The sequence below is a fragment of the Pyrus communis genome, chromosome 5 (assembly GCF_041283825.1).
Source record: "Pyrus communis isolate YQ-2024b chromosome 5, ASM4128382v1, whole genome shotgun sequence".
Taxonomy (NCBI): Eukaryota; Viridiplantae; Streptophyta; class Magnoliopsida; order Rosales; family Rosaceae; genus Pyrus; species Pyrus communis.
The window spans coordinates 32,418,782-32,430,006 of NC_142569.1; the positions used below are offsets into that span (position 1 = coordinate 32,418,782).

An 11,225-nucleotide genomic window follows, 5' to 3' on the forward strand; every position below is an offset into this window, starting at 1 on the left:
ACTTTCGAATTAGAATTCGAAGGAAGCCAGGCATCTCCTTTTTCACAAACTTGGCCGCACCTTATCCACAAAGAGCACTTCCAACTCCATCTGCTTCAATGGATAACACAAACAAATCCCAACCCCAAATTCCTCAGAAAGCAAAAGAACACGAAAATGTCAGTGGCATCTTCCTTCCCCTGCATCAAAACCCCACCTGCATCACCATCTTCCTGCTCACATTCTTCTTCTTGTTCCTCAAACCATTCTTTTATGCTCTCTTCTTCCTCTTCAACAAAGCCTTACTATGTCAAGTTCAGCATAAGGAGCTCCCAAACTGAAGGCCCTATCAGAAGACCTGGTGCTCCTTCTCTCCGGGAACCCTCCCGCCCGTCTTCCCCTCTCACACCAACGCCTCCTTCTCCTCCGTCTCCTTCTCCGCCGCCTCAGCAGCCCTCGAAGCCGGAACAGGTTTCCGGGCTGACCATGGTGGAGGACATGAATGCGGTGACCTTGGAGTTCCAGAGGCAGAAGGCTAAGGAGATTCAGGAGTACTTCAAGCAGAAGAAGCTTGAGGAAGCTAACCAGGGTCCTTTTTTTGGCTTTGTTGGCAAGAATGAGATTAGCAATGGCAGGTAAAAGCTTTGCAGTTGGTTTATCTATCAGACCTTTCTTGATTTATGCGTGTCATCCTTGGGCCGGGTTCGTTCATGTTAATCTTCTATGTATCGTTCAAAACGTCCTCTAAAGGGCAGTAGTTCCACTTATATGTGAAACCAACAAAACGATTAGTGTGCTTGGAATATGTCAAGCGCACGCATTGAGTTGGATTTCTTCCATCCTACTTCTTTGGCTTTGGCTTCCCTCTTTCGAACTGAACCTGTTAAATCATCGGGTTTGGGTTATATATTAGCACACTTCTTATATTCCTTGCCTCGTCTATTTGTAGTAATGGATGGTGATGTAGTCAGCTTGTTCTTCGAATGATGAAACAATAAGACACCGTACTTCTGTCGTTTTAATTATTCATTAGAATCAACATGCTTTCCCTAACTTGGAGTCGGAATTCAGGTTGTGCTTTATGTCTGAGTTTGTCATTTCTTTTCGATCCTCGACCAAACTAGGATTTCCCGAAAGAAAGAAAGGAATTCTGCTTCCTATTTGGGTCTGCGCACTTGTGTGGCATAGTTTAGTTTGTTGATCTTGTTCTCATGTATTTGTGATTTTGGCATTACAGATGGGCAATGTTCGGTTTTGCTGTTGGAATGCTAACAGAGTATGCAACTGGCTCGGACTTTGTTGATCAAGTAAAGATACTTCTCTCCAATTTCGGAATTCTAGATCTGGAATGATACACACCAGCGCGGCGGGGCGTTAAAAGCCTCAATACCTTCTCTTCTCTGGAGCTGGTGCAGATACATTCACTCTTTCACTTGTAACTTTGTTGAGTAATTTGTTTAAATTTCATTTCCGAGAAATACTTGGCCATTGTCGCTGCTGTTTACTTGCAAATTTACAATGTTCACCAGTACTTCAACAGTGGAAAAAGTTGCTCAGAGCTCGTTTGATAACATTTTTGTTTTGTTTTGTTTTCGGGTTGTTTCCTTTTCAAGTAAACAGAGACAACGGCTAAAAGAATGGGTGGAAGGTCGAGAGGGAGGTCAAGAATTGAAACTAAAACTGAAAACTATCTGAAACTGTTTTTTAACTTTTGTTTTATAAGATTATTCCCTGGATTTTCTTTCCCATCTTCCTCACCTTTATCATCTCCCTTCTCTTTATTGTGATCTTCAATTTGAAAACAAAAACAAAAATGTTATCAAACGGACATTATGCACTTTGTACTAATTCTTTGTTGTCAATATTTTTACACGCAACTCCATTGGCGTGTCATGTGTGTTGGACTGTAAAATCTAAACTAAAAACCCAAAACACAGCCTTCAGGCGCCACTGACTAAGCACCTCAGAGCACATTTTCAATGCTTTCCGTGTCAAGATACATCAAATTGGTGAACTAAAGTCTGCGGCAGTGTTTCGTGATATTTGGAGTCGTTCATGAATGCTCGAAATGCAGGTTGATCATACACATGACGGCAGGATGATCTGAGTAGAAACTCCAATGCATAAACTGATTAACGCCTATGTCCATTCGTTTTCGAATACGAGTAGGGTTCTCCCCTCCCATTCCCCTCCCGTCCCCTCCACTCGCTCTCTTTTTTTATTCTTTCTCTCTTTATAGAGAAGCAACACAAGATGTTGATGTGGCTTTAATTGTGAGCGTTCAAATAGGAGGGGACTGGAGGGGAGGGAAAATGGGAGAGAAGAGAATCCGGATCCTTTCACATATGTCAAAACTAAAAAGTACATGTACATCATCATAAGAACAATGGTAATTGTGCAGTTGAGAGAATCATCAGAGTTCAGATGCCTAACTACATATTTTACAGAAAAAGAAGAGCATACACAGCTGAAACTAATCAGCTCATCACCCCTAACATTTACTTGACAACTGCATAGATGAGAGTAAACAGAAACAGCACGCAAACGACACGCATTCCCTTTTGCAGATAGAGCATCTTTGCCTCCAGTCTTTCCACCCTAGCCTCCACTCGAGCTATCCGCGCTTCCAACATTGCCAGCCGCGCTCCCCACCTTGTCTCCCCAACATCCACACCATCTGCCGTGCTCTGTGCATAATCTTCACCCTGCAGAGAATCGTCTTCCCAAGCTTGATAGTTACACATCTCAGCTCAACAGACTAAAATTCCTGGATAACATCATAACATTTTCCAAGTTACATACTTTCACAAAGCTGTCGGTGCAAATCAAGGTAGCTCTGGTGCTTTCAACAACATACGATACAGTGTGATTGATGACGTTTTCTTAATATTTTTTGACAACACGATATTCTAAACTACCTTAATATGCAGAAGAGTAAACAAACTTGGGGCAAGGAGGCCGGCACTGCCCTAATCAAACAGCCTAACTCACATCTCCAGACGCTTCGGTGAATTCCACAATATCCATAGTGCATCGTAGAAATGATCTACAACTCTAATTTTCTACCTCCATTCTGGGTTTCATAGATTTCCTCCGCTGCGATTCGATTTTCTATCTAATTTCACCATATTAATTGCGAAAGACCCACATTTTACACAAGTAAAACAAATTAAAAAAAAAACAGATTAAAAATATGCATACCTTTTAAGAGAATCTTGTATTTTCTTGTTTGAGCTGAGGGGCTCGGTGTCGCCAATTATTCTCCAGGATTTTGAGGGTTTCTTACCAGTCAAGATTCAAGATTGGGAGAAAAACTGGTCGGGAGACTTGTGATGTCCGCACCCGTCAGTCAGGCAGCCAAACCAAATAGGTATTACTATGGGTTGAGGCCATGGGCCCTGGGCCACTCGCATCTCATCACGTGTCGTCATCAGACCGGCTGGGCTTTATTTTTTTTTAAATTACACTGCTCTCGTTTCAATGAGAAAGTTCTGATTTACCATTAACATGTAGAAATGTTATAATCGAAACTGTTGATTTTCTTTTTGATGAATTGATTGACCTAGAGGTTAGAGATTTTCTTTTTGATGAAAAAATCTTAATTTTTTGTTAATTAAGTCACGTAGCTTGCGCGTGACACATTTTAAAGAATAATGCTATCATTTTCTTGCAAAGAAGCACTTAAAATTGCATATAGATTGTGAATCTAATTAGCAATTTATCTTTCAAAGTTAACCACATATGTTATTCTTGTCTAGAAAAATAAGCCTTTAAACTCTTTTTTATTTTATTTTATTTACAAACGATAGTATCTATAGTAAGAGGGTGGGGGATTGAGCTAAGACTCACAAAGAGCTAATAATAATGTAGTTCAAATTCACATTTAGCGAGAATTGAACATAAGATATCTCACTTACAAATGAAAAAGAATACTACTAGACCGTAGTACAAAGTGACAAGTCTTTAAACTTCTTAAAAGTTGTCAATCTATCCTCCAAAATGTACCATATGCAAATTATGTGACTTAAATTGACAAAAAATTGAATAGGATAGTTTTGCGTCTTATAGTCAGGATGCAATTGACAACCTTTAAGAAATTTAAAGACTTATTTTTATTTGAAAAAATAGTATACTGACTTAATTTATACTTGAATAATAATTCAAGAACAGAGCAGACGTCTCAACAACTGAAAAAAAAATCATAAATTTTTTAATGAAATAATCTTAGTCTGCAAATAGATGTTAAGAAGGAAAGGAGAACAATAGAGGAAATATTGTCCATGACCAAAACAAAAAATTAAAAAGAAATGAAGTAATTGTCACGTGCTTACACGTGGCTATATCGTACTTCCTTCCTCTTTAGGTCCTCCGGATTTTCAACTGAGAGTGAAACGCAAGGAAAGGAGCCAATCAAGGACAAAACACCTCTATTTTCTCCCGCACAGTATGCCTCCAAATTGCCGTCCATGGACGGCCAAGATTCCCACATATTCACCTACTACCCCTCCTCCTTTGCTTTCTCATTCTCCGTCTTCTTCCTCCTCTTGCTCTCTCTTCTGCTCTGCTCTCCTCTGCAACCCGTTACTCTCAGAAAACAAACAGACTGGTTTCGACACACAGGCCAATGGGCTGCGTTCAGGCCAAGCCTCTCACGAACTCCACTCCTGGGGGACTAGAGAAGCTCAAACTGGATAATGGGTACGTCGCAAATGGTCCCCTTAAAGGTCACAGACGATCAACTGGCCAGTTCCATAGGGACCCCTTTAAGCCGCAGCAGCAGAGGGGTGAGGCTAGAATTTCAAATGTCGAGCCTGGCAGTGGCGGAAGCAGCAATGAAAATGCGGCGGCAGCGGTGGCGGATGAGTGGGGGGTGTTGAATGGTGGTAGTGAGGGAGAGAAAGATGATGGGAGTCACAAAGTTTCTCATAAAGTTTCTGTGGATGATGGGGAGATGGTGGATGGATGGCCCAAGTGGCTCACTGATAATATTTCGAGAGAGATTTTGGCTGGCTTGGTTCCCAAGAGTGCTGACTCTTATGACAAGCTTGATAAGGTTCGATTCTTTTTGAACTCTCGCTTTCAAATTTTTATGTTTTGGATTCATTAGAAGTGTGATATGGATGTTTTTCTGTTCCTTCATTAGTGATTGGAATTCGTGTTGTTCCGATATATTTTTAGATTCTTGAGTGCTTTTGTGGATGCAATCGAAAAGCTAAGGGACCATTTTTCGTTTTTGGTTTTCACTTTTTGTGCTTGCGATATGAGACAAGTGTATGGGGGGAAGGTGAGAGGAACAAGGGTGATTGGAGATGGAAAGAAATAAAAAAGAATGAATGAAAACAAAATCTTGAAAGTGAAGTATGCGACTAATGGAAAAGTTTGGATCTTCTCTAGTTAAATTTTGGGGTTGCCCGTCTTTACAAAAATCACTAGAAGTTTAAGAAATAAATTTGGATATAAATTCATTAGTGGGCTGGATTATTGTTGAGAAAAAACTGGCATTTGAACTTTGGTTTTTTTTTTTTTTTTTTTTTTTTTGTACCCCTGAATTTTTTATGTTGTAGGTTGGTGAAGGAACCTACAGTAATGTGTATAAGGCTCGAGACAGGGACTCTGGAAAAATTGTTGCCTTGAAGAAGGTCCGGTTTGATACATCAGAACCCGAGAGTGTTAAATTTATGGCACGAGAGATTATGTTTTTACGGAAATTGGATCATCCCAATGTGGTCAAGCTTGAAGGATTGGCTACGTCAAGAATGCAGTACAGCATTTATCTTGTTTTTGGTTTCATGGTGTCAGATTTGACAAGAATTATTTCCAGCCCTGAAGGGCTTACTGAACCACAGGTTTAAGTTTGTCCTAACTTGTGGATTCTGAATTTGGATGCTTTGATTCGTTGGACTCTCATTTTCTAACATGAATTATTGATACAGGTCAAGTGCTATATGCATCAACTACTTTCAGGTCTGCAGCATTGTCACGAGAGGGGAATTATACATCGAGACATCAAGGGATCAAACCTATTGATAGATAAAAGTGGAATGCTAAAAATTGCAGATTTTGGGCTTGCAAACTATTATGTTCAAAGCCCTAAGCGCCCACTCACAAACCGAGTTGTGACACTTTGGTACAGAGCTCCTGAGCTACTGTTAGGTTCTACAGATTATGGAGTCGGCATTGATCTTTGGAGTGCTGGTTGTGTCTTGGCTGAAATGTTTACAGGGAGACCACTTCTGCCTGGTAGAACAGAGGTGATTCAATGTTGTGCGTGTGCATGTGTGTTTGTCCAGGCAAGAAGATCAATTATTTGATCTAACTATTGCTGGCTAGTAGCTCACATTCTACTTGCTTTCAGGTTGAGCAACTTCATAGGATTTTCAGGCTTTGTGGCACTCCGTCAGAGGAATACTGGAAAAGATTGAAGCTGTCTACAACTTTTAGACCTCCACGTTCATACAAACCCAGTCTTCAAGAAGCTTTCAAGGGTTTCCCTATTTCTTCTTTGGGTCTGTTGAGCACTCTTCTTGCTTTAGATCCTGTTTATCGTGGCTCTGCATCTTCGGCTCTCAGAAACGAAGTGAGTACAAATTGAAAGTTTTACAATGAAGTGTTTTGTACCAATTTCATGCTATTCAAGTAACTTGTGTCCTTAAGATTGCGACCAGCGTTTTTTCTTCTATTTGCATACGCTTGAGTCTACAATTATGAATAATATACTTTGGTTATAAAACACATCAGTTTGCTGCAAGTTATTTTGCTAAACGTTTATTCTCTGTCTTTTACTTTATTGTTCTTAGTATTTTCTTCTCGCTGATAATTTGAGGCAGTACAAAGGTATAAGGCTATCGATCTATGTTCAGAATTGCAAGTTTAAGATATCTCATGCTGAATTGTAATGTACTACTGGTCGTCATAAAAATTTCACTTGATCAGTAGAAAAAGTTGTACATAATTGAAAAGCATCTCTTTTCAGTTTAGCTTCCCCCTCCCCCTACGTTTTAGGAATCCATGACAAGAGTATGAATTCTTGTTTTTGGTGTTGAGTTTGTCTTGCAAGTACATGTTTTACTCGTGAGTTAATTTGTGAGTATTATATACTAAAAAGGACTTCTGCTTACAGTTCTTTTTCAGAAGCCCCTTAGCATGTGAACTTTCCGGTCTACCTATGATCTACAATGAGGATGAAGAACCGAAATTAGCCAATGTGCAGAAAAAGTAAGTTGATGCTTTCCTTTATGTAAGATAGATGACATAAACATCCTGTTAATTGGTTCAATGTCATTAACCTGGCTTTCTAATCGAATTTGGTCTTCCTTCTGTTCCGTCCACTAACGTCTCTGATGGATTCTGCTTGCACTAACTGTGAAAGTGCAAGAACCGATTCATGTACAAAGCTGTAGATATCACACTGAGTATATCCTCCAATTGTATGGTAGTGTGTGATTTCGAGACTTAGCAGATTAGAGGATGCATGATCCCAGTGTCTGAAGCCCATGAGTACACACGCACACATATGCTATGACAACTAAATAAAAATTTAAACTGAAGTATTTGACCAGAAAAAAAAAAAGCGATCAAGTAGTTGATCTCGTACTATTTGATCCATGGCTAAAACACTAACCCCTAAATAACCAACATTAAAGTACCCTCGTTAGTGTTTTAACTCTCTCGACATAAGGGATGAGGTGCAAAGTAAGTAAAGGTGAAGAAAGAAGACATTTGATCTAGTCTGCTAAAGGAAAGACTGCCTGTATTCTCATAAAATGGTGAAATTTGAAGGAATGGGATATAGTAGTTATGTACTAACCTGTATGGATCAAAGCCTTGAAACCATTTAGGCATAGTTTTAATTAATCGAATTCGTAATCAACTTAATATTTAGATCTTTTACTGACTGGAATCAGGTAGTAGCTTGTAATGGGCGGTGCTAATTATTTTCTAAGCCATGATATGTTTGCTTTAATGTACTTGGAAAATGTTTCCTAATGTGAATTTCATTGCTTGAGGTAACTGATTATGTTTCTCCTTTTATCAGGTCTAGGAATTCTAAAGTAAGACGGTCTCGAACACGTGAGCGCCAGAGACAAGATGTATCTGCTGAGAAAGTACAAGAAACTTCTGCATCTTCCAACCAGGTAAATATAGTTCCTTACTTTCAAATTTCAGGGGACCCTTGTGGCTTTTTTTTTTCTTTTGGCGCACGAACAATTCACATAATTAACTGAGGCTAGCCAACCTATCATGCATGTAAGAGGAAGGCAAAAGAAAAGGTTCAAATAAAAAGAAAAGAAGGAAGAAGATACGACAACGTCGGGGAGGAGCCTCGTCTAGCCCTTCCCACCTATACTGTTCGGCACATCTTTCTGATCATGAGACATTAGAGATATGTATATAGGGTCTATATCTTTGATTGGATTACTAAAGATTACGTAATATGTATACAGGGTTTGCAGGAGCAGGAGAAAACTGTTTATTCAAATTTTGAAAGTGAGCCAGGTAGCACTACCAGTAGCAACTCCTCCAGTGCAAACCAGGCAGGCCGGAAGGAAAGCCCGATCTTCTCCCTCTCACCAGTTGAAGGCCTTTCGGGTGCTACCAAGTACGTCAAGAACCTACCCCCATTACCCAAATCTAAAGCGCGTGCCACCAGCAAAGACAATCAGATTAACAGGTCTGCATCCACTAGAGAGTTCAGAAGGTTCAATCCAAGGGAGCTAGAAGATTATGCTCTTGATGATTAGGCCCCATTGGATGAGCATGTAGAGCTGCTCCGTGTCTTTTTCTTGTAGTCCTTTTCCCTCTATTGAGATTGACCAACATGAATAATCATGAATTTTTGGTTTCGTGTATAATGCAATGATTTTGTGATTAGGGTTTTGTGTTTAGGGGCTTGATTTAGTTTTCCGGCCAAGATAGCGTACGCTCTGTTCTTTACGGCCAATGACGGCAAGGTCTCTGTTGAAACCCGAAAGTTCCTTCATATGGCCGGTAGAATTCTTAAAAACAAGCTTAGAGTGAAGCAGTGTCATAAATGACCCGTTATTAAATTAAAAATGGTACCCAAAAACGGAGGCAGATTCTCTGCTCTCCTTTTCCCACACTTTCATTCTCTCCTGTTTGTGCGGTTACGGTTAAGCCACATTTTTTTTTCTTATTATCTTTATAAAAAAATCAATATAAAATATTGACGTGGGTTAACCGTGACCACATAAACAGGAAGATGATGGAAGTGTATGAGAAGTGGAAGAGCAGAGAATCTGCCCCAAAAACAGTTTCCTTCTTAAATTTGTCGTCTCCTTCACCCAAAGCTCTCCCCTCCCGCCAACAATTTCAAAATTCCTTTCCGGTCGAAAACTTCCTACCCGTCCAAAAACTGCCTTCTCGTTCGAAAAATTCCTTCCATTAGTGGTTGTCATCTCCGGCCCGACGTTCGAAAATCATTGGACTTCCACACAACACTTTAGAAACTCAGGCGAATTTGGTTCAAAATTTTTCCAGTGGTTCGGCATAAAGGATGTGGTGCTTACTTCGTTCAAGTCGTGTTCAGAGTCCTTGCACAATATTCAATCCGTAAAGTCAATTTCAAATTTGGCGAGTTTGGAAAATGGAATGCTAGAAAAAGATTTTGTTATTTCTTTTAATTTGATTAAATAATGTAGTGTTAAAAGTTAATTATGCATGTTCGTTGATGAAATTAGTTGAAATTGGTAGTTATATATGAGATTTTGGGAAATTTGGTTGAGAAGTGGATTTATGAAGTTTTGTAGACATGTTGTGTATAGGGCCTATATTGTTCACTTTTGTTTTGTTTGAAGTAATAGCGTTAAGTTAGGATTAATTTGTATTGATGAAATCTTCTGTAATCTTATGTAGGGGTGGGCGTGGTGCAATTCGGTGCGGTTTCGAGTGAAACCACAACTGAAACCGAAACTTTTTGAGGTGTGGTTTAGTGCGGTTTTGAAGCCAAAACCGAAATGAAACCAAACCGTTTGGTTTGGTGTGGTGCGGTTTCAAATGGTTTCGGTTTGGTTTTTGAGGAAAAAATGTACAATTTAAAATATACACCTATTTAAGTATAAGACGGTCTTATTTTCCTCATATATTAATTAATGAACATGCAGCAAAAACAACAACAACAATGCAGCAAAACTGCAAAAAAAAAAAAAAAAAAAAAGAAAAAACTGCATCAAAACTGCAGAAAAACTGCACCTAAACTGCAGAAAAATTGCACCGAAACTGCAGAAATAACGTAGCACCATTACGAGGTAAACCATACAACACATTTATCAATTATAATGGCAGTAAGGATTGAAACTTTTCAAAGAAATGCTTTGTCAAATTGTCAAGAGCCTGAATGTCAACCAGATGTTATCACTTTTAACATACTTTTCGATGCTATCTGCAAGCAGAGTAATATCTTCCTTGCCATTGGCATATTTCAGTTTCTGTCCATTGTTTTGGAGAAGGAAACCATCTATTGGAAATAATGAGGCTAACTTTGGGTTAAAGTGTTAATGATATATGTGATCCAGCCTTTCATAGGTACTTAAAATTACTACCATTGGCATTATCAATTATACCACACACATAGCAGGTTTCAGATAGCGCAATGTATACCACACACATAGCAGCACAAACGAGTGAAAGAATGGTAGTAAGGATCCACATTGAAAATGCCGAATACTAGCAAGGATACATGCATACAAACCCACGCAACATAACATCACAACTAGTAGGATATATGGCGTGGTTTCGGTTCGGTGCGGTTTTGAAAACTCAAAACCGAAACCAAACCGTTTTCTTTGCCGTGGTTCGGTTTCAAAACCGCAACCGTTTCAAAACCGCAAAACCAAACCGTTCGGTGCGATCCGATTTGATTCGTGTTTCGGTTTCGGTTTTCGGATCCAAGCGCCCACCCTTAATCTTATGAATTAACTTGATATTGCTTAAGTCATGGTGCTCTGTTCAGGCAGATATATAGTTATGAAAACCTGTTGACAGTTTGTTAGGGTATATTGTTGAATTTGGTTGTGTTAAAGGTATATTTTGTTGAACTTGGTTGTGTTGAGTGCTTGTAGTGTTATGTGCATTGTTCTAAAAATTACTGCCTAAGCACTAGGCGATTGGCCACCGTTCTGATTAATCATTAGGCATTTTAAGAGTAATAAAGGCACCTAGACCTACTTAGGCGTCTGCCTAGCCCACCTAGACCCAACTAGAACTCTCACTTAGACAGAAAATCAATA

General features: G+C 39.4%; 2 protein-coding genes and 1 long non-coding RNA gene across 4 annotated transcripts; 2 read left to right on the top strand and 1 right to left on the bottom strand.

Annotated features, from left to right (window-relative positions):
• LOC137725956 (light-harvesting complex-like protein OHP2, chloroplastic) lies at positions 1-1,552 on the top strand. The gene is made up of 2 exons (XM_068464803.2): positions 1-614; positions 1,217-1,552. Exons 1-2 carry the CDS (start codon positions 157-159, stop codon positions 1,329-1,331), a joined length of 573 nt encoding a protein of 190 aa, XP_068320904.1. The 5' UTR covers positions 1-156; the 3' UTR covers positions 1,332-1,552.
• A 740-nt stretch (positions 1,553-2,292) lies between these two features.
• LOC137725957 (uncharacterized) lies at positions 2,293-3,320 on the bottom strand. Its single transcript, XR_011067567.2, has 2 exons — positions 3,181-3,320; positions 2,293-2,746 (listed from the first exon to the last, which is right to left on the bottom strand). It is a non-coding gene; the product is annotated as an uncharacterized LOC137725957 (long non-coding RNA).
• Positions 3,321-4,373: 1,053 nt separating this feature from the next.
• On the top strand, positions 4,374-8,850 carry LOC137726885 (putative serine/threonine-protein kinase At1g54610). 2 transcript variants are annotated; one of them, XM_088694978.1, is made up of 8 exons: positions 4,381-5,032; positions 5,544-5,825; positions 5,913-6,230; positions 6,335-6,556; positions 7,100-7,194; positions 8,015-8,114; positions 8,211-8,327; positions 8,442-8,850. In XM_088694978.1, the coding sequence occupies exons 1-8, from the start codon at positions 4,604-4,606 to the stop codon at positions 8,718-8,720; spliced, it is 1,842 nt and encodes a 613-aa protein (XP_088551104.1). In that variant the 5' UTR covers positions 4,381-4,603; the 3' UTR covers positions 8,721-8,850. The 2 variants fall into 2 exon arrangements, with proteins under 2 accessions (XP_068321938.2, XP_088551104.1); XM_068465837.2 differs by lacking the exon at positions 8,211-8,327 and having other exon boundaries at positions 4,374-5,032; positions 8,424-8,850.
• The last annotated feature ends 2,375 nt before the right edge of the window (positions 8,851-11,225 follow it).